Genomic DNA, 23,609 nt, shown 5'->3' with positions numbered 1-23,609 from the left:
TAATCGTCTTTTTATGCCGCAGCTGTCGCGCTCGCCAATTATATCAGCCTCTGAATGTAATATACATGAGAGGATTGAAGAGCACAAACAGAACGTCAGCGAGTGCTGACAACTCATTCCCGCGTCATTCACAGCTTCCCCCTTAGTCTGAGGGGGAATAAGACAATCGGCCGAACGTAATTTCCACAGAGTGGTCGTCGGCGCTCTGCTGACGCGCGCCGTTTCGCTCGTCGCGTGACACGGCGATTTAGTAGTTCTCGTATCCTAATTAAGAACTCCATTTTGCGATTCTTATTCCCGATAGAACTCAACGAGGTCGACGTTCTCGACATCGACAGTCGCTCGCAATTGGAAACTAGGCGTACTTGCACGTAGTTATCGAGCAAAATGCAGAGTTGAAATTAATTCGTGAAAAAATATCTGAAATTAAATTGTTGAAATGTCGGAAGGTAAAATTCCCAATTTGCGTGAAACTTATATTAGAAGTGCGGCAATTAAATAACTTTGCGAATCAATTTCCGAAGAAGAAAAATCTACTTGTTAAAAATCATCTGTTGGAAAAAAATTTGAGAAATTTTAATTTCAAAAATTACAGACACACGACTGTGCCGTCGCGTTAAAGACGAAATTAGGGTGTCTGCTTTCTCGTCGTGAGAACATCGCAGAAATTCGCGACGGCGCCGCAAAGATTTCTGATTTTCCGGTGGCGCCTCATAAAATGCGTGCAGATGCGCGCTTCGCTCGCAAACCAACATCGTTTTATACGGATACGGCGGAAATGTGCTCCAGGTTCGTCCTTAATGTTTCATTAAGTAATGGCCGTAGAGTTCGGATATACTCGTTTCCAACTCTACGGTCGGTTTGCCAGCCTTTCTCGCGCGCATCACCGTAATTAAAGTCAATATTGTAGCTGTACTTACCTAGGATGATAACTCAAAAGTAGAACAGTCGGAAAGGAGATCTAAGTAAAGCGGGATCGTGCCGCGAGGGTGCTCGGGAAGGAGTCGCAATATATACTTGCACGTCGTGTATGTATATGTATATATTTATAATCGCGGTCATCATAAAAGTACAATAATAGCTTTATATCAAATCACGAGGAAAAAGTCAATATTCACACGAGTAAACGTGGGCGATGGCTTCCGAGAATATCGATTCGCTACGGATCGTTGCGTGTGGCTTTACTTTTCCTTCTTACATTCGTCCCTCTTTTTTTTCTCATTTTCCTTATTTTAACGGATTTTCCTCTCTGTCTCTCTTCATGCGATCCCAACGAAACGGGGAAAAAATGGATACGAGCGAGAATTAAGAAACAGCCAGAACAACGCGAAAAGTGTGAAAGTATTAAATAAAACATCGGTATAGACAATCAAATAATAACAACAAACAAGTTTTACAAAAAGAGAACGCAATGCTTGTGCCAACGACATATGTGTTCGTGCCAGTTTGGGAGGTACTGGAATGTGACGACTGACGTGTCACAGGCGTATCGGATAACTGGGCGATCGCAGTAGTAATTGCGGGTAAGAGTCTGTTGGTTCCTTCGGGCGTGTGCGAATCGTGTCGATTAGTCGAGACTCAGTTTCAAGATGGAAGGACGGAGCTTTCATGTTCCGACGATCTTGTCTTCTCTCTTCTTTCCCTCTCGCTCTTTCTTGTCCTCCGCTCTCTGCTCGTCATCTCGCTATCGTTTCCTTCGCCTCCCCCTCCTGTGATCCTTGCGATTACCCTCCCCTATTCGCTCACTTGTTACTATTATCATTTGTACAAATATATAACAATATCCATTGATAATTCACGATTAACGATTACGATTACGTGGTCCGTGGTTTTCAGCCTAATGTACGGAGGCCACTTTACGTACGTGTCCCTTCACCCTAGTTAACGGAGTGTCGGTAGCCTTCCTGTGTGAAGAGAGGTGAAGAAAGAGACGTGCCTTTGTCCCTTCGATAACTCGACGGTCGCCGATTGCCGCAAGGATATTGCTGCGCGATAAGATAACGTCGAATGGATATTCAAGGGTGCTATTTCGAGCCAACTGGATCGCTTTCGGCTCTCGTAACGCGCAGCAAGACAGCAGCCTGTCCCCCGCGTTTATCCGCGTCGTTCGGCTGCGGTCTCGCTTGTTCGCGAATGCACGCGAATACAATCGACGAGGGGGCTCGGCGGTTATTTCGGGGACGGAAAGCGTCGGAGGGGGAACGCGAAAGGATGTGGGATCAAGGGCGTCACTAATCAGGCACTTTGAAATGTCCTTCACCCTTTGTTTTTCTCCTCCGCGTTTCGGATCAACGTCCGCATCGAAAATGTCTCGATGTGCGCGATGACGAACGACATCGGCGACGCACTCGACAACGACGGGCAAAAAAGTATTAATCTCTAGCTAAAACACATCCCCCTGCACATTCGCACGTTCACGCGATCGCATCAGGTAAACAGCAATCACGCTTCCTCTCACTCTCTCCCTTTTTCTCTTTTTACCTCTCTCGCTGTTCGCACAACATTCTACGGAGTTCTACTATCACGTTTTCGACAAATCTTCCTTCGCCTGCTCCTCCTCCTGTTTCTCCTTCTGTTCCTCTCTTCCCGCTACATGTTCACCACCGTTTTCCCATTTTCTTTGTCATCACAAATGTGACTACACGCGAAAGCACGTAACCTCTGACTCGCGAACCAATCACAATCGAGACTCGTCGTTCTCTCTGCGACTCTTCGGCAAGAGGTCACTAGCTACGTTCTTGTTAACGAGGTCTAAGTCATCAGCTCCGTCGCGTCATTGGCGTCCGCGTCTTCGGACGGCTCCACTTGCACGGCGAGCTGTGTGTATCCCATGTTGGCTTCTCTCCTGCCGGACCAAGCCTGCGAACACAGTGTAACACGCATATTTTATTGGCACATCCTCGTTAGAAGGATCGTTTTTACTTTTTCGCTGCTGCGCAAGTCAAACTTTGAGGATATTTTTCAGAAATAAAAATTACTGCCTAATTTTGGTCAGACGTGTACCTGAAGGGCGACAAATATCGTTGCAAATAATGCGACGGACGCTAAGCAGATGGCGACCGCCATAGTTGTGGCTGCTGTTACGGCGAGCGAAGCCGAGTCATTGTTACTTGTCCTACCGTCGTATGCTTCAGAGATTGCTGTGTCGGTCGAGAATTCTGTCCCCGGTACTCTTCGCTTACCAGCCGGCGAGCTGTTCCTGCAGCCACCTGCGAGCATTAAAAGCATGTCTTCAATATTTATAGCGATACAATATTAGTTGATAAAACATTAACGGGAGTAAGAAATATTTTATTATTTAGAGAAACTATTATTTTTGCCGATAAACTGACAGCGCGATATTTGTTGCAATATTCTATCGATACGATCTGTTCTTCACACATTTAACATTTGAATGTTGTGTGAAAATTACCGGTTTCCGGGTCACAGAGACAGCACTCTTCGGCCTCAGGCCCCTTCTCGTTGCCCGTACAACAAGGCACGCACTGGTTGTTCAATTTATCCAAGTGCAGTGGTGGCGAGCACGCGGCGCAGCTAAATTTGCCGGGGCCGGTGCATCTTCGGCAGTCAGAATGGCAGCTTTTGCAGAGCTGGGTTAGAGAGTCGTAGTATTGCGCGCCCAAACACTCCATGCATAATCCGCCTTCCAGCATCGAATGAGGCGGACAGGAAGTGCACTCTAACGGACCTTCGCCTGGAACAAATATTTGCCCATTGAAAACAGCAAACATATCACAATCGATCGATTTCAATTTGATCGATCAAATTGGATTTAAAATCAAATTCAATCGATGTCTACCTTTGCAAGTGCGACAATAGTGGTGACACTTCTGGCAACCAAAATTGGACTTGAAGAACCCTTCCGGACATTCCGGATGACATTCGCCTGCCGCCAATTGCCAACCTCTCGGACAGGTGACGCACTGATCCCTCCTCGGCCCCGAGCACGTTTTACACGACAAATAACACTTGGCGCATTGACCTCTGTCGCTGTAATAACTAAAAAAGAACACGAGGAGCATATCAAAACCGTTCTTCACCGATGTAATCAATCATGGCAATTGTTAAGTTGATAAGAAAGTAATCTTATCTTCAGAGTTAAAATTAAAGTAAAAGATTATTATTTCTTATTCTAAATTTCCACAATAATTATTGCAAATCGTATGGGTTATCTGTGGGGTTTATGCATTATTCCTCTCACCCTGATGCGCAGGACGACCTGCATTCTCCGCTTTGCAGTTGCAGCCCGTCTTGACAGGCCGTGCAATTCAGACGGGAGACGCAGCTCTTGCAAGTGTGCAGGCAGGGGACGCAAACCGGTCGCGAGGGCTGTACGACAGAGTAATACGCGTCGTCGCACTGAGAGACGCAGCGTTTGCCCTGAAGAAGCAACGGGTTCGGGCAGGATATACAGTGGTCCTCCGTGGGACCGGCGCAGGTTTCGCAGGACGAATGGCAGGGATGGCACTGGCCGTTCTCATAGTACTGATTCGTGTCGCAGTTGCTGCGACTCACGGGCGCGCACATACCCTTCTTGTTCAGGCTCCAGCCGTCGATGCAGCTGGTGCAGCTCAGCGTGGCGCAGGTCGCGCAACCGGGTGGACACGCCACGCACTCGCGCCGCTTCTTGTCCGCGGTGTAGCCCGCCGGACACGAGGCGCGACACGTGCCTGCAATGCATTCAAATAAGAAACCGTGTGACACCTCGGCAAATTTTCACGCACAATCGAATTCCGCAGCATTCTTATTTAACGGTAATTTGATCGAGTTTTTTCGGAGAAAAAAAATCTTCTTAAATTTCATTTCGTATAATAGCGATGTGAATTGTTATAAATCTGTGCTTCTACTAATTTTCCCGAGTGGGATTATGAATTGTGCGCTCACCGTTCAATGCAAACAGCCCGGTTCGACAGGCGATACACTGGTTCTCCGCCGTGCCGTTGCAGGTCTCGCAAGTAGAATGACACGGCGCGCAGTTGTAATCTTGCATCTCGTACGTGAACGGCGGACACGCGGCGTAACACTTGTTCTCGTGCATCACCAAGTGATGCTCGCAGCTGGTGCACTTGTCCGGTCTGTCCTGGCAGCTGGCGCAGTTGGCCTCGCACGGCACACACGTGCTGTTCTCGGTATCTGTGCAGGAAGACGCAAAAAGCGCGCGTTACAATTTTGAAGCGGAAAGAGAACGGTGGAAAAAAAAAAAGTGATCGTCTAATGGAAATACAAATTGATTTCTCTTTCTCTTCCACGTACTTTCGTAATAGCCTTCGGGGCATTGTTGGAGACACACCGCCAGATCGGTGACTCGAAGGTGAGCGGGTGCACACGAGAGACAGGAATCCTGACCGGCACCCGCGCAAATTTCGCAGGACTCGTGACACGGCCAGCAAACGCCGCCCTGATTAGGGAAGCTTCGTGGCGGGCAGCGACTGACGCATGTGCTGAAAAAAAGATAACACCTCGCGCTGTTTCTAAAGCAAATTTTGATTGAAAAGAGAAGAAGAAGAGATTTAAAATGCAAATTGGCAAGTCTGTCGAACTGATGCGCGGATAAAACGTATAAATTAAAAACAAATATTATTAATGAGTAGATTAGTTGAACTATTAATATTGAATTACATGTAAGTTGGTTTACTTAAACGTCCTACCGTTGTAATCCATAGTTTCGTAGCATTGTAAAATTATACTTTAAGTTTCATTAGTCTTACGAAGACACGCGCAGTCGGTGCTGTTGCGTGTTGATAATCGAACAGTTAAATTTGACAAAACACGACACACAAAACTCCGCTTACGGAGACGAAAACGTTTTACCTTCAAAAATCAGCAAACAGGCTAAAATTCATATGCTTAGAGAACGGTGAAGGCAAATTGTATCATTGAAAAATAGTGCAAAAATGAAAAAAAAATGTATGCACTCACTTATCGAGACGATAATTTTTACAGGCAACGCACTGCGTCGGGCCCTTGCCGTAGCAGCCCTGCGCGTCGCACTGAGGATCGCAGTCGTGCAGTAGCCTTTTGGTGGTGTCGAGGGAGCCGCCTTGTGCAGACGACGCCGCAGACGGTGAGTCGAACGCGGACGATGAGACGTCGCCGGGTAAGCGATTCGTTAAGAGCGGCGCCGATGAGCCGTCCAGGGTAGCCACGGATGCCTGCACGTTCGACGCGGCGCCAGCGTATGGGCCCTGGTAACTCTGTAAGGTAGACGAAGAAAAGAAGTCGCTATTGCCCGGATAACCGGACAGCGGGTCATCGTCTACCGTAAACGGATAATGCACGGAATGGGAAGGAAGGTACGGAGAATGTACCGGGTTAAACTGTCGCGTGCGTATCCGGATCGGGTTCGTCGACGTGCCGTAGAAGATCAGCTGCCACTTCTTCAGTATACCTGCAACAAGATTGGCGACACGGCCGAGTTACGGCGAGGCGGTTCTTGCGGGGCGTCGACGAGACACGCGAAAGGAAGACTCGAAACGAAATAAAAACGATCGAGATTATTAAAACTGACCTAGATAAGAATTTTATTTCATTCAAAATGATATGAGTTCCAGAGACTTGGAATTATTAAGAAAAGAAATTAAAAATGCATCTGCTCAAATTACAATTTCTGGAGTCGAAAATTTTATTTTAAGGAAAGATTTTGAGAACAGTAAATATTAGATCCAAATTCAATCGATACTGGATGTTTTATTTAATGTTATCGCTGCTAATTGAATATATAATCTCAAAGAATATTTTCAGAATAATAATTATAAAATATTATTGAAAATTTGCATTTTATCTTGCAGTAAAAATTAGTTATCGAACTTCTCACATAAAATGCAGATTAATGAATTTACATGTACGATTTTAGAATCGATTGGCAAATAGAATCTCGAGAAAGACTTGCCAGGTGAGTTGACATGTCGATTTCCAGCATTGATGATCTGCAGAGTCCATCGACCGTCCGCTTTCTCACCCCAGAAGTGCACGCTAAGGAAGGGCCAGTCATCGAAGTTGGAGCTGAGGACGTCGCGCGGCCGTTCGAATAATAAGGTCGACGTTGTGCCCATCGGCGAGGTGAGTAAAAGCCTCAAGTTTCCACGAGGGAAAAATCTTAGGGAAACCTGTTTTACGAGAGGCAATTTATATTTTGTAGATTTAAGTTGGCCTTTAAATAATATAAACGAAAATTACAATATATACAGAACATGAGCAATTTTAGAAAATAGCTGTTACTATTTTTCAAATTTATGTGTGTAGAATAAAAAGATGAGATATAAATAAATAAGAACGTTAGAAGAAATCTAAATTTTTTGTTATTCTTTGCCGGAAGAATTGAAGAAAACTTTATTGCGAAAAATAATCTCGCAGAACCGACTCTTTCCAAAAATTAAACACGCAATTGTATTTATCTTTTCGAAAAATGCGGTCTCACCTTGCACTGCACGTGCTCCAAGAATCGTACTTCATTCAAGGATCCGGCGCAACCGGTGACATCCATATACACGCTGAGAGTGTAACCGTACGTGGGGTCAATCGGTCTCTCCTCGTTGATCTCGTCGGACTTGCAGATATGCTGGGGCGGCACGTTGGTCCACTGTTCGGCCAGATTAACCATCGCGCCCGCGTCCATCAGACCGTAGCCGAATTTGTGGGAGACCTTTCTCTTCACGCCGTTCAGTATCCAGCCGGGCTCGTTGCTCAGAGGGTCGGATCTCGAGGTGAGCACCACCAAGTACTGCATATCTCGCCACGTTAGGCTGGGATTCGCCTCGAGGGCGAGCGCGGCGATGCCGGCGGCCAGCGGCGCCGAGGCAGATGTGCCGGTGTGCTCCACTGTGCAGATGTGATCGGGTCGCAGCTTGGCGTCCATGTCCACGGTGGCGACGCTCTTGTCGTTGCCGGGCGTGCCCGATGAATACGTGGACGCCAGGGTGGAGCTGCACTCCTCGAGATACCACGGCTTGTAGCCGCCTTGGGTCGCGCTCGATATCGACAGTGTGAAAATGCTATTCGTGTAGCCGTCGCAGTTGCACGAGTCGGTGTGTCGACCGCCGTTGCCCGACGCCCACACGAAGATCGAGCCCTTGCCCTTGCGACCCTACGTGAGAAGGAAAACAATATCGCAAGTGTTCGCGGAAATAAAACGCGCGATGAAGCGATAGGATACGTGAGCGGCTTCGTAAAACGATGAGAAGATACATTTATATATCAATATAATGTAATGTGTAATGACGATAAATTTATTCTGCAAGTCAACCGAATAAATGAAGAATATTTTATTTCCTGACGTTTAAAAAAGAATATCTTCATAAAACGGAATATATATATTATATATTTGTTTTAATAAAATTGAATGCACAAAATAAATTTTGTGGAGAAAATATTACTGCGCGGCATATTATTTCAATTAGTATTTGCTCTATGAAAAACATTATTTTAATAATGTTACAACGCATGCAGAAAGCTATTGACCCGCGATATTATTTAGCTTGTAACATTGTTGTTTCTATAATTATAGAAAACAGAAATTTCAGAAAAAAAACGCAATTTACACTGCCGCTATCTGTACGTTAAGCAAATTATTTTCTGATGTGAACCAATATTTATTTCAAAATCGAAAAAATAATTTGAGTAACTCAATTTATTTAAACTGTCGGACTTTTTCCTACAGATATTTATATTTTTCCCACAATCAATATATCCCGCGTTCAATTAAACGTATAGATCAATTTCACGTGAATGTAATAACTATTATTTTTTTTCCGACTTTGACGAACCGTCGAAAAGACGGCCGGTTTTAAATCCTCTCGAAGCGATGGAATAAAATGTCGGGGCGAGAGAGCTCGTGACAAAAAATAAATTGATCCCGCCGCGTGGATGCGCGCGAGCAAGTTCGCGATATATGTAGCTTACGCTCGTCACTCCGTAAATAAACGCCCGTCTGGCGAGAGGGCCCGGACCGTCGACCGTCTTGCCGTCGTCCTCAGGACCCCAGGAAGCGCTGTATATGTCGATGTGATCAGGATTCAATCCCAGCGCTCTGGCCTCGACGGCGTCGTTTACCGGGCCATCGAGCATTCGTACGCCTGAAAACACGGGAGATATGTGCGTGAGTGAAGTCTTCTCCTCTTACCCTTTCACGCTCTTCTTCTCTCGCGTGCCGCGATTTCAACTCGCAGGATGCGAGTCGGGTGCACGCGGGCCGCTAATATCGATTTGAAAAATAATCGAGCAATCGTTTAGAATCCAGAAAAAAGGAAACGCGCGGCCCTAATTTTAATCCTTTCGGACCAACATTTTCGTTGCGAGTGAAAAAATTATATATTTGTCATATAAAGTTATATGTCGTGTAAGATGAATGCGTGAATTGGATCGGCGAGCACAAGGCGATTTGAAATATTTCGTACAATTGAGCGCATTTGCGTTCACTTTATTTCTAAATAAATTTAAGTGAATACAAGCGAATCTCGAATTGATGGTTAAGAATATTGCAAAATATTCAAAAACAATTCACTTTGCCCGCATTTACTTTATTTTCTTAAGTACCGGAAACAAGTCTTTATATAAATGATGAGATTTTCATAACATAACTATTTTTAAGCTTAACTAACTTTAGTTACTTTCTCTTATCTTTTTTACTTCCTCAACTTTTGCCTGTCTGTCCGCGCATTCTTTATCTACTTAAAGTTTGCATAATCAGCCATTTATAAACATCCTTTGGCGGGAGAGACGGACTTAGATCGTTATATTTCTATATAGATTGCTATATTAAGATTAATGTTAATTGGCAAAATTCCAATCAAACATCCAATTACCAATCTATCTCTAAACGTGACGCATTTAAGGAATATTTTGACGTGGATCAAGCTTCGTTAATCGCGGCATTCGAAATTGAATTGACCAAGATTCCCGTTTAAATCCCCGATGAAACTAACGAGCAAACGCTTGTATCACGGACGTTTTGATTTTTGCATAAAAGTATCTCATAGACACACAATGGCCCTGATTGCAACCGTGACATCCGCCGTTATCCGTTACAATCGAGATCACCGTGTATCACGGCACTAACGAAATTTCACGCCGGCGCGCCGCTCTGCACGCTATACCGAAATTTCTAATTTCGCTGCGCTTATACGACCATCAATTCCTCGAATTCAATATCGAGATATCCGGCTAACGCTGTATCGTTCCAGCGATACACCCCCCTCCCCTCCCCGCCCCTCCATCCCGTCCCTGCTTCGCTCGTTGTAAGCCCCGACGGCTTACGAACGTTCGTTTCGAAGTGGGTTAACGAAATTAATACGGCTCGATAGCATCGAGTCGGGGAATAGCGACGGCGAACGCCCGGAAAACCTGGCCTATTCTTCAGCGAGGTCGAGACGATAAAGCGACCACCACCAGGTCTGACATTTCCAGCGGTCGCTGCGCTATTTATTTCCGCGGACCGATTCGCCGACTAAGTCAGCGCTGGAAAGCTCCCAGAAGGATTCGCTCACCCGGTAGAGGAAAAGACAAATATCACCGTCAAGACAACGACACGAAAGCTTCCCCGTACGTCGCATTAACCGATTACTATTATTAAAACCGGTGAAACGCTCCTGATAATGCAAATTCACCTTCAATGATTTATTTGTTCCTTCTTGACGTACGTCGTATTTGTACTTCATATTTATTTAACGGATTATTAAAGTCTATGAAAATTAAATTATCTTAAATTACACGCTGATTAATACATAACATATTAATTTTCAACGACTATTTGAAGAATTTTCGCTTCTTTTCATAATTGATATGAAATTAATGAATCTTGCAATTTATAATAAATCTTGATTCAATCATTCAATCATTAAGAGAACAAACGGTATTAAATATTTTAACATATAAAAATATGAAGAATGTCGAGTTTTTCTGTTAGTTTAAAATATGAAATGAACAAAAGGTTCGAGCTTTATATTTAAAAGAGTCAATACATTGTCAGCATTTGTACGCCGGAATTGAGATGAGCACATTCTCATCATCTGAAATACTAACATCCCCGGATAACAACCTATCTCGAATTTCAACAAAATCCGTCAGGACGTAAAATAGCTCTAGCAATTTCTGGTCTATCAAACGCAGAGGTATAAGGAAAAGGCAATATTGATCCGCCACGTTATCCCACCAATGCGCTATTCAATTTTCACGTTATCTACAAGATATACACGTTGTAATTTAGGATGATAACCTAATTTTTATGCGACTTCAGTGGCGGCACTATTAATCAAATATGAGACACGCGAGAGAGATTTTAATAAATCAAAAATTGTTTGTGAATTGATGTAAAAAAGAAATGACATGCCGAATGAAATTCTGTCGTTTTTAAAAACATTTCTTGTCTGTTTCGATTTTCTGCGCAATTTTTCTTACCTCCGATGCTGGCATTATATGCGACGCCGACGCCGCAATACTGGTTGAAGGCGACAGCGGCGACTTCGCCAGCACATCGAGTGCCATGCTTGTTGTCACCGTTATCCCTCGGCATCGGATCGTCGTCGTTGTCATTGATGTCTGTGCTGGCCTGATGATCGTAGTTAAGCGCCAGATCGGGATGGTTGGTTTGGATACCGTCATCCAAGATTGAAACGACGACGCCCTTACCGGTGTAGCCCTTTTGCCAGGCCGGGCCGAGATTCATGTCATAGCCATCCTTGGCACCGCCGTTCTACAAAATGTCAAATTTAACTTATTGCGCAATAATTTAACGAAATGATATATCGCTTTATTTTCTATCAAATGAAATGCAAGAAAATTTTAAACCTTCGTCGAACTTTCCTTCTATGTGAATATCTTTATAAAAAAATTATATATTATGTAGAAATTTTTATTTCTTCGTAAAGTTGTAACTTTTATATATCAGCGTCAGTTTAAATTAAGAAAATTTGAAATATTTTAGCGCTGCCAGAAAAGAGACCACTTAAAATTGAGGGATTGTATATTTTACGAGTCATGTCTGCACAAACTTCTTCCTTTACTACTTAAATACAGAGCAAGATCTCTTAAATCAGTTAAAATTCATAATTCCATAAAATAAAAAATTCATAGTCTATTCTTATCTTCGTCTAAATTAATTTCCATTACATTTAGCGCACAAATTCCACAACCATCTTAAAATTAAAATATTAAGATTCATTTCTTATTTTTTTTTTTACGAGCTACAATTGTTTCAGTCAAGCAGCGTGTTTCATTATGCATGCGTTTCATCGCGTACTCTCATAAACGTAAAAATTTCACATTGTATCGTGAGCGCAAAAAATATTTTACTTCAGCTGAAGATCACGATGATAAATCGCGCGCAGGGCGGTACGTGATACTTTGACAGGAATTAATTCGCGAATTTCATGTTGCCGCGCACGGCCGTTGATTAATATTTGTGTAATGCTATACATCCCCCACGCGCTCGTATATGATTTCGTGGATTAATGGATTACTAGCCGCACGACAAATTCGGACGCCACAGCTTTCATAGCGCAATCTGCGATAGACTGGCAAACAAGATAGCCGGCGCCTTCAATTTGTGGTTCTTGGTGGAACTCGATTTTGAAAACCGTATCAACTGCATGAAATTTTAGTTTTCGACTCGCAACTGTCATCAATTTTACACTAATTTTACCTCTAAATATTTAATAATGTTTTCAAATTATTTAATCTACGGATAATGCAGAAAGTTAACATGCTCGAGCGAGGATGCCATAAATGGATTTGTCTCAATTTGAAAAGCTCATAATTCGCAACTATGGCAGATTCCCATCTGGGATTTCTCAATCGCGTACCACACAATTCGAATAAAACTATCAACTACATGAAAATTCCATACAAATTTCGACAGAGCTTTTCCCGATATTGCTGTTGGTGACCATCTAACGCTATATCGAGCTGGGAAAAATATATGCGAGACGCAATTCGAGCTGTGCAACGCGATTTGTGTCCTCTAACAAACGTTCGTTTTATGCATTTATAATGGATTGATTATTGCGGTTACGGTTACGAATGGCGTTTTGCATTTGCGTCATGAATTTGCGTAATAAATGTATGGAATGGAAATGCGCGAATGTTCCGTACGTGTTCCCGATGAACGCGCGAGTTCGCGTATGATCGTGCGTCAAATCATGACGAAAAAAATTCGCGACAGCCGCGCGATAAATTCGTGTGCTTGCGTGGAATAAACACCGCGGTCCTCATAGATTATCTATCACGAGGCTCGGGGCTCGTTAAGAATTGTAAACACGACAATCACATTAATCACAGATGAACAATTTATCATTCTAACTAATTAATGACACGTATAATTCGTCAGTTAAAACAAATAATTATTAAAATTATGATAAAAGAACGGCTTGAAAAATTTAGAATCAAAAGTAATCACGGTTTTCTTCGATAGTGAAATAAGGCTCTACTTTTTAACGAGCGCATGTTTTTTTTATCACAAGAGATTCAGTGACGTGAAGAATGAATATTTTGCACAGTGAGTGTCTCAGTCGCAGTCCTGATTGCCGCACACGCGGAATTGCGCGTTTTTGCTCTCACACCGGGGATATAATCTCGGACTCGTGTTTTCCGACGGGGATGTGCGTTTCTGCATGTGCATCGTATGCGAGTGGAGCGAAACACTTTCGCGGAGTGCATCGCGGAGCGGCAAGAACACGAGGTCGTTCTCTAATCTCTACGACTGCGGACGTTTTTCCGCTTGAATCGCGCAAGATGCGAAGCAGACAGAATATGTGCACGCCGAATGCATGACTCATGCGCCAGCAAACGATTCCTAATCTAAAGCTCATTTCACAAAAAGCTGACACAATTTCTGTCAAAGTCCTTTGCAACGAATACATTAACTATTATTTATACTGAAATCAAAGCCATTTAAAACAATTGGAATAATGCTAAAGTAATAATTATTATGCGAAATTTGCGGCCTTAATTGCCTTTTATCGTAAATTTACATACGCAAATGTAAATTCGCGTCTCTTAATGCGACAAAAATTTCAATGGATTTAGATTAACGATTCCCCACAGACAGTTCGTATATTGCCAGAGGACTTTCCAATAGCGATACACTTGGATCTTTGGAGCAAAAAAATCTGTTTTCTCTCGAAATGGGGGGAAAAAAAGCGTGCCGCGAGGAATTTGCGATTCAAAAAACGCCGGAGACTGGTAATCCGAAAGGTACTCGTTCCGAATCTAATGCGTTGAATCCGCTTCATCGCATGTAAAAGCGCATGTAAAAGGACACGTTTCTCTTGATTCCGGCCCTTGTACGTTACGCCCGTAGCTCATCGAGATCCGGGGGACAGGCAGAGGGGCGGGTACGTGTTCTCGTTGCAGAAACACACTGGCAGCGAGGGAATGTGCCAATCTCCGCGTCGATGCACCTTTCCCGCCGCTGCTTTTTTTACCGAGCCGTACCCGTTGCTGGGCGCGTCGCACGAGCTCCGTTTTCCCTGCGATTCCATTAACTAGATTGCGCATTGTCGTGTTCGCCCGAGAGAAAGACCGGGAGCACCGACGCGTGTCGTTCGCGTCGCCGCTTATCTAGCCTGAGATTTCGACAGCGCGAGTGGACGAAGGAGAGAGCGAGAGAGGGGGAGGAATTGTCGAGAGCGGCTGTGTGCTACCCGAGAATGCAACGGGATCAGAACTCGATGGCACGAAGAGGAACTCGTCACCAGACGAGACGTGCGTTGTGCAACTGCGGCTATCGTCGCTCTAGCTGGTGCAGTTACGAAAACCGTCGACGTCGAGCTGCACCAACTATTATCGATATCTGATGTGGACGTCCGCGAGTTTCCCAGTCGCCTCATTTCACTCTAATAAAAGCCTTTACTTAAAACAAATCCATTCAGCATTTTTCGCGGAAAAATTTATACTTATATATATTTATTGATCTTTCTGAACTGTAAATTAACTAATAAAATTACTTCAGCATCACATATCCAGATAAAAAAAAAGGTTTTAGTTTATAAAATTGTATGAGAAATAATTTCCTGTCGTCTCGCAAAATATTGAAGATACACGATCATGGAGGAACGGAAGAATTCTTGACCGCGTCTCGCTTTACCTCCACGATGCGTGGGTATCGATCGCTCAGCTGCTTCTTCTCCGACGGGTCGACGCGGGCAAAATTATCCAGCAAGAAACGCCAAATTTACGGGCGCCGGGCATAAGAGCAGCCGTAATGCCGTCAGTATAGTGTGGAGGATGGGCGCGGACGAGAATGGGCTCGTGCACACATTGTGGGCGCATATTGTGCCAGGGAAAGACAATGCGGCCCATTGTCTCTTGCGACGCGTGCGGTCGACCCGGTAAAAAAAAAGGACAGAAAAAAAACCCTGGGGAACGACCCGGGACTGCGAAAAGCCCCGTTGCTCTGTTCGCTCAGGCGTCTTGCACGCGGCCTGACAAAAGCGATTCGTCCAGACGAAACGTTCCCATGCCATGACCATAGACACAAGAATATAATAAGATAAAGCGGAGTCCCTCGCTTAGAGCGTTAGCATGCAAAGTCAACAAAAAAAAAAAAGCGCATAAAAAATGAAACTCAATTCCAGACTGTTGTTTCCTTTTTGAGCTATGGCTCTCTAAAAAAAGTAGTGGAATTTAGAAAGTATCTTAAACCGAGAATCTGAAGTCTAAAACTAGCAAAGCAGTTAAAAATTGCAATGAGATGTTTAAAAAAATATGAGAAGAAAAATCGATCGAGTCCAGAAATGAAGAAATCTACAAAATACTTTATATCTAATAATCTTATGAAGCCTGTCGACTTTTCTTTTGAATCTCCCCTCTATTTTCCTTACAGCAGATTTCATCCTCCAATGCAATCCCCCATCGTATTATGATTTTGCCCGGAATATGAGGATAAAGTATAAAATATCTACTTGGATGATATTATCATATGTTGGCCATATTGGAAACCGGCTGCGAGTCTAGATAGCGGTTTCCTCTTTCCTTCCACATTTCCCCGTCGCAGCACGGCATCCAGCCGCGAGCGTGGATAAATAACTCGTCTTTAATTACCCACCAAGACCAATGCCAAATTCAAATAGCGTTCAATTACGCGTCAGACATGCATTGATAAATAATAGAATGATACGGATTTATACACGAGCTGGAGATTTTCCGTTCATTTATTAATTCGTTTTCGACTATTCCTGCGCCAGCCGATACCAAGTATTAGATGCGGTCTTTCAGCTTACGTAAACCCATCACGGCTCCCCATCACATCTTGGACGACGCTCCGGGCGCGTTACGAATACCGCACCCTACGATTTTACACGCGGCAGCAGTAATTTCCGCACTCGGGTTTCAAGTAACGGCATACTGGGCATCGCCGTTCGTAAATATCGAACTCGGATACAGAGATTCGCCCAACCTGCTCGGATTTCATACCCCGCGATACAGCGTCCATTATGCGTAATCATGATCTTCGCATTATATTACGCATTCTTGAATCTCTTAAAGCCACAAATTTCCCAGAAATATTTATATAAAATTATGCGCAGCGGGGAGCGCAAATATAAATAATTATATTTGCCACAAAAATCAGACTTGCTCTCATAAATAATTGTGTATATAAAATTTGCCAGGCTTTCGGCATTTTATTTCAACCGCGGATTCAAGGATCAAATTCTCTTCTTCGATTGTCTGTTCGTTTGTTCTCGAAGAAAGATGATTACGCATCATGTCTCTTCATAACTTCAAACAATCAATCATCAACTACAATTCTGTTGAAAAAGTCCACTTGAAAGTGAAGGAAGAATAAGCTTTTCTAGAAGAGAAATAATTAAGAATCGTAATCTTCAACTTATTTCAGTAACAATCTACAACATTCGCAAGAACAAACAACCGGGACGTTCCTTACGTCTCTCGGACGTTCGCCAATGAAAGCAGCTGAACAGTTAGAAGCAGAGCACTCGATATAATCGAGAAGTTCTCGGACAACTTAGGCCGGGACGCCGCGCTGGCGGACGGCGAGAGAAAAGTTTCCGTCGAATCGGGCGAGCCTGCCAAAAGCTAGCTGTCCGCTTCCGTTGTTTCGCGCCCGTTCCGGATGGCACGGCTGCGCACTATAAGCTATTTACGCCGTCGCAAGAAAACGTGTGTACGACACGACGGCTCCATTAAGAGCCGACTGGCCGCGCGAGAAATAAGTTCGGGCGCGAGATGCACTTGCCTGCACCAGCGTTGAGATTTATTGGTCTTATAAAGGAAATCCTGATTCCCCTGGCACTTATTACTTTCGCCCTATCTATCGTTTAACTATCCAAAAGTAATTTAGAAGATATCGTTTAATATTTCAACTAATAACCAAATATATATTGAATAATTTTATTTATCCTTTTATTTAGATTATTGAAAATATCAATGAAGAAAAAACTTAAAAAGATTTATAATAGTAGTAGAATTCTATTAAATATGTAGATTTTTCTGGTCCTAAAGAAATTTTAGATCCAACAAAATCAACATGCGATAAACTTTCTTTTAAAATTAAAATTTATGAATCACTTTTGCAGAACATTTTGATTAATTGCAAAATTTTTTACACTATTGAAAAGTAATCCTAATGAAAAATAAAAGTATCCGACAGTTGCATAACGTTGGATAAAGTAAATTACTTTTAATTTACAATTAAATTATAATAATATTTAGAATGAAGGATAATCCCACGCAAGCGCTTTAATGGTTAAATAACGAAGCGGTTCAATCCGGCGCACCCTGAATGCGCTAGGCCAATCAGTCGGGGTTAATTTGGAGTGATTAAATCGCGCGACCGGAACGGGAGAGCGATGTTCCGTCCGGCGGGATAGCGAAGCGGAAGAGGTTTAAAACGCGGGACGCGCCTGTTTTCGATAATCTGGAACTGGGCCGTCAATCGATTCAATAGTTCTCGCTCAATAAGATCGCATTAGTCGTGGCCGATAATCGGATAGCAAACACGCTGATTGACTGTTTGCATGAAACCGGAGTAATTACCGTGATGATCGCTTAATGCGCTCGCGATTATGCGCGTCGAGTGGTGTTTCGCGCGTGCTTTGTTTTAAGTGCAGCCAAGTCGTAATGGCCGCGCACTACCCTTTCGTGGTGTAACAAGATATGTAGTACTTCGACGAATAATTAATCTGCAGCTAAAAGCTGCACGCGATCTGTCGGGACGAATAAATTATTATTGAACTTGAAAGATGTCGTTAGAATTGATGAGTTGAATAATTAAGATTATGCTATAATAAGTGAAAATAGCGGACAATATTTTTATCTGGCTGAAGGAATTAAAGAACGCCTGACTGTGGACTAAAATATCGCTCTCACCGTTATTAACTAGTTATTTTTATTTTAATTATTACGTAATAAACTATTTATCAACTGCGCTGAAATACGCGACGAGCTTTTATCGAATAATTGAATTCTATTTCTTAATTGACGCAAGCAAAATAATATAATATCTCACACCTTTCTTTATGCACTCATTCCGGCAGATATAAAAATAATATATAAATTTCCTTGAGCTGACACATCGTCGATAAATTCTTTCGGAAGGAGAAAAAAAAAAAGACAGAAACAGAAAAGTGTCGAACAGCTTCAACGGCGCAGTTTATTCGATTCCCGTCACGTATCTTGTCGCGACGGTTTACAGAGTTGGATGTACTTACCAGGTACCACTGTTCCTTGAAGAGCGGGTCCGTGAACAGGTTTTGGAGCGGCACGCCTCTGTTTCTTTGCCGATGGAACGCGGCGACCTGTCGCGGTCGCGGGCCAAAATCGCTGAAGAAGGGTTGATGATAATCGGTGAACGCGTAAGACGCGGCGCCGAAGTCGCGCTTCTTGCGTTTTTTCTCGTGCTGCTGCTGGAACCAGTGCACCTGCAACCGAAAGCATACCGGGTTCAACAAGGATTTCTTGTGCCACTGTGATCGACTTCCGAGCTTCGTCATCCCGCCATAAACTTCGGCTGACCCGAGGCCATTAGCCACCAGTTTTGTTATCTCACGTCGTTACGCTAAGTTCCACGCGACATTAATGTAAACCGGTACGTCGCAAATTTTCCTAAGTGCCCGGAATATTTTATCAGTGTCATCAGTCGGTTTTGTTGTTGGACGAATTATGGCGCGCGTTAATGATGTGGACGGACTACTACGCTGCGCCGAAAGTATGGAAGACATTTTAATTAGAGGCGAAATTATTAAGTAATTTCGCGTGATTTTCAGAATAAGTTACATATAATTAAATTCGCAATTAGATATAATGGCTGCGTTAATGAGATATTAATATCTAAAAAGATTAAAGAGATTAAGAGAAAGGTATATATTTAGTCACTAAATCATTATATTATCTTTGATTATATTTTTTCTTTCTTTTTCTAAATTATTAAATTTTTGAAAATCTATGATTAACGAGATTCACATACTCAATATTTAATTATAATTTATATGACAGTTTTATTACACTATATTTAAAAGGTTTTCTTTCAAAGTTAAAAATTAAAAATTGAAAGAGGAAGAGATACAAAATATCGCGATTTACTCTTGTTTTTTTTAAGACACCACAAAATTGCTCGCGGTATCATCGCTATGTTTCATTTCGTTGATTGGTTAAACAGTTACAGCCGCGATGTTGCGACGCGGAAAATTCACCGATGCAGATTGACTCAATCGGGAACCATAAATCGCGCAATCACCGAAAAACGCCTCGGGGAACAAGCTTTAATTCTAGCGCACGCCGCGTTTTCTCCTCCCGTTTTCATTCATAGCGCCGTGCTCGTCCAGACACGCAATGCGATTCGATGCTCCGATATCGCGGACAGATTCACAACCTCCACATTTTGGCGAGATTCCAAATTCGCCGGGATAAAACCAAGCTAGTTTCACGGTCGTGTCGAGGCAACGCGCTATCGCAGGAATTCAAAAATATTCGAAACAGCACGATGATGCGCGAGTGAAGAATTTGGTGCATGTTGTTCCAGATCGATTATTAAACACGCTGAAAGTTTCCTAAAATTAAACGATTATGGCAGTCATGTAGTAAAATAGCAGTATAGCAGATGTTGCTATCTTCTCTTATGAATAATAAATAGCTGCAGATAGAAATACAAATTTTAAAATACAGTTTGCACAGTAAAAAGTTTTTATTATTATTAAGACACTAGATTTTGCGACTATTCGCGGTTAATTTTAGCTGCTAATATTTAGAATTTTTTATTGTAATATTTAAGAAATAATTAATAAGATAGAAAAATTATTTTTCCGAGCAACATTATCTCGCTTCACTTTGCCACGTAAAATGTTAAGTTTGATGAATGCAGTATAACGCAATTTCGTTTTTTATTATGCGAATTATACATTCCTCATAGATATGCACGTCGGCGTACATATTATATGATGGTTTAACCGCCGAATCATTTATTTTGCAGCTGTCAAAAGGTCGTTGTTTGCTGAACGTGAAATATCGAGCCGCTTCTTAGTGAAAAACTAAATAAAATTTATCCCTGGCACATAAATCGCTGATGAATATCCGGTTGACAGCGAAATATCTAACAAAAGTCATCTTTTATCTCAAATTCTTAATTTCCCAACAGTCTGTCTGATAATTTGACCAGCGAAAGTTGTGAGATTAAAAGTGCAAGCGTGAAAATGTGTGAAGATCTCCCTACGGAACATTTGCTTTATTTCAATTTTCCGGTAATTATTTTTTTCAAAAATAATATATTTCTCGTTAGATATTTAATAAAAAAATAACATTTATCCACTCGGTGTGAGTAGCACAAGACTTTTACAAAGTAAACAAGTGAAAGATGAAATGTCGCTCGTCTATTTTTTAACGGACAATTAAGCGGTTAATTAAGCGTGCTGCATAATTAATAAACAGCCTGTCACGATCGTTGAGATCCGCGAGAGATTTCCCAGTCACGTATCCGTAGCCTCGCCAGCCATAAATCCCGGCCATCTCTGAGCACGGCGCATTCGGAGGAGGGAGGGGGGAAAAAATGTATCTCGCGCGGAAGTTACCGCACATCCGGCCCGTGCAAATGGCATTTTCCTCGCGATCACGTGCTCTTCAAGCATAACTCATAATTAATGTTATATGGTATTGCGCGGTCCATCCGTGTGAGCTGCACTTCCCTCTCTCTCTCTCTCTTCCGTTCTCCTTCTCTCTTCGACGTGATATTTTTCCGACCATTTCGCCTGCCTTTCCACTCTGCGATTTTCATCCACGTCGAGAAGGGGCTTATCGAGACGAGGACAATGGCGGAAAACGCGGCGACGACAATATTGTCTCTCGAAACAGTGAGATATTTTGCCGTGTCCTCGTGAGAGAAGGGACGACGAGAGTTTCTCGGAGAGTGCACTTAAAACGCCCACCAGGTATTTCCCGCGCGAGTACTAAGGTGATATTATAGTGAAAAATTCGGAAAATCCACAGGTAGCAAGGAATTTCATAAAGTATTTATGGTTCTGACGGATTTATGGTTTATCATCGCCAAATAATGGTCCATAAAATGCAAATTGCACTATTTTTTTTTGCAGATAAATGAATTATATTTGGAAAATTTATTATTGAAATTAATTTCGAAAATATACCGCTGTTGTGTGAAAAATATATTTCGTTTTGTAAAATTATAGTTTTACGTTTTAAACATTTTTTTTATATCGCGCTGAAGTTCAGCGTTTGTCACAACGCTAAAATTTAAACCAGAATCAAACAAAAAATATATTTCTGGTCGATTAAAAAAAGGAAGAAACATCTTTTGTGAGATACATATACTGTTATACCGCTGAATATTCCGTCACTGCGACGGAATATTCAGCGATAGAAAAACTGCACTGTAAACTAGAAAATGATTTTTTGAAGGCACCAGAGCTATGTATTGAAGAAAAAAAAAGCAATGCTTTCATGACAGGACTATTTACACAACACACACGATGCATTTCGCACAGCTTGTTCTCCAAATATTCCGGCACAGAGCTCGTGCTTTCGGCTTTTGGCTTTTTTTACTGCTGTTGCAAAGATGATAAAGCGAGTTTTCCCATGGAGATCAAATGACACGTTTAAAATACCTTTTCACCAGAGAATTAACAATTCAAGTATGCATTTAATAATTATCAGAAAATCGTTAAAAATTTCCAGCACGCTTATCGGTCAGAAAATGTTTGTATTATTTTTCCGAAGAATTTCAATTACAGTTCATGCGTAATTCTGTAATCTCACCTTAGGCCAAACAGCTCGCTCACGAGAACGTTCCCCGCGATCGTTCACGTGCCTTGGGCAAAATTGGTCAATTAAGCAGTTTGTCGAAAGGCGCACGGCTTTTGCGCTGATGGCTCGTTAAGTGTTCGACTTCAGCTAACCGATTTAACGGTCTCTTATGGTGATCGTAGAATTAAATTCTCTACCTTTAATATTACAGGCTTCGTAATTATCGAATCGTTAACGCACTCAATAAATTCGTAAAATACCCGCTGTTCTTTATACGTTTATTATCGCTTGCAATTATAATTATTTCATACTTACGTTCATCTGTTTTTATAGAGCGCGCATTTTGTTATTTAATCTTTTATGCATTAACGATAATTAATCTTCTTCTAAACCAACCCGGCGCTGTTATTCGCGATTATAATTATTCTATCCTATTTACGTTCGCTTATTTCTCTCATCACATTTTTTATTCGAATTTTGCGCGTTAATAATAATTAATCCTCTCGCAGAACGAAATTTTTATTTCAACGTTCAAAATTAACATTTTAGTAGATTTCGCGAATGTGAAATAAATCTGCTGCAACTCTCAAACACTGCTCTTTGAGTATAAAGCGAAACGCGCTCTCGTGTGCGTCTAACAATTAGCATCTCTTAATTAACAGAATACAAAGATGCGTAGACTTACCCGTGGTTCATCCCTGAGTGCCTTGTGATGCGGTTCGCTCGCAATGAGGGACCTTTTATGCAGCCGCTTGTGAGAGAAAAGGTAATAATTCTTGAGGGCACCAATCTGAAACCGAAAAATAAAGCATCTCGTTATTATTCTGATTCGTGCTCGGTTTAAGAGAGCGAGCACAGACGTAAACATGAAGTAGCAGGAGGGAGAGCTCGCAAGTTTCCTTCTTGCGACTCCTCGATGGCGTTTCGATGCTCTTGTGACTCGATATCGTTTCTGCTAAAGTTTGGCAGTTACTCCCCAAGTACCGTTCCTAAATTATATGGCGGAACTTGCTAAATCCCGTCTACATTCATCGCCGTGTTTTCTGCAGACGATAAATGTTCGCTGCCGCGCGTGATAAATGATATGACCATCGCGAACAGGCAGAAGTAATTGTTTCAGCAGCGTTAAATTTTAATCGGCCAGCGTAGCATGTGTGCCGCATTGCTTGCTTCGCGATAGCCGATATTGCAATCGAATCGACAAGTTCTGGTGGAATATTAAAAAATTATATATTTATGCATTATTATGTATCATTTATATATTATACAAATTTTCAAGCGGCATTTAGCATCAAAGCTTTATGTTTTCGCATTCAACGACTTCCGGTCGCAACGTTAATGAATGACGTGCACGCGCTTATTGGCTCTCATTTTGGAAGTTTAACGCGATCCATTAGAGATAATTG

General features: G+C 42.3%; 1 protein-coding gene across 5 annotated transcripts in view; it reads right to left on the bottom strand.

Moving 5' to 3' along the window:
- Nucleotides 1-1,024: 1,024 nt before the first annotated feature.
- Nucleotides 1,025-23,609, bottom strand: part of Fur2 (furin-like protease 2) — a 324,827-nt gene continuing 302,242 nt past the window's right edge. For 4 of the 5 annotated variants that reach the window (XM_012364225.2, XM_012364226.2, XM_012364224.2 and 1 more), the window contains 14 exons: nt 22,889-22,993; nt 18,663-18,872; nt 11,392-11,686; nt 8,899-9,071; nt 7,418-8,083; nt 6,890-7,106; nt 5,920-6,388; nt 5,254-5,441; nt 4,885-5,133; nt 4,202-4,670; nt 3,800-3,999; nt 3,413-3,694; nt 3,004-3,209; nt 1,025-2,859 (listed from right to left, as the gene is read on the bottom strand). In XM_012364225.2, the coding sequence (XP_012219648.1) occupies nt 2,752-2,859; nt 3,004-3,209; nt 3,413-3,694; nt 3,800-3,999; nt 4,202-4,670; nt 4,885-5,133; nt 5,254-5,441; nt 5,920-6,388; nt 6,890-7,106; nt 7,418-8,083; nt 8,899-9,071; nt 11,392-11,686; nt 18,663-18,872; nt 22,889-22,993 (3,837 nt within the window). In that variant the 3' untranslated portion in view covers nt 1,025-2,751. The remainder of the gene's footprint in view (nt 2,860-3,003; nt 3,210-3,412; nt 3,695-3,799; nt 4,000-4,201; nt 4,671-4,884; nt 5,134-5,253; nt 5,442-5,919; nt 6,389-6,889; nt 7,107-7,417; nt 8,084-8,898; nt 9,072-11,391; nt 11,687-18,662; nt 18,873-22,888; nt 22,994-23,609) is intronic. The other variant, XM_012364227.2, reaches the window with a different exon arrangement.

This window comes from Linepithema humile, chromosome 6 (assembly GCF_040581485.1).
Source record: "Linepithema humile isolate Giens D197 chromosome 6, Lhum_UNIL_v1.0, whole genome shotgun sequence".
NCBI classification, from domain to species: domain Eukaryota; kingdom Metazoa; phylum Arthropoda; class Insecta; order Hymenoptera; family Formicidae; genus Linepithema; species Linepithema humile.
This window is presented reverse-complemented; position numbering and strand designations above follow the sequence as displayed.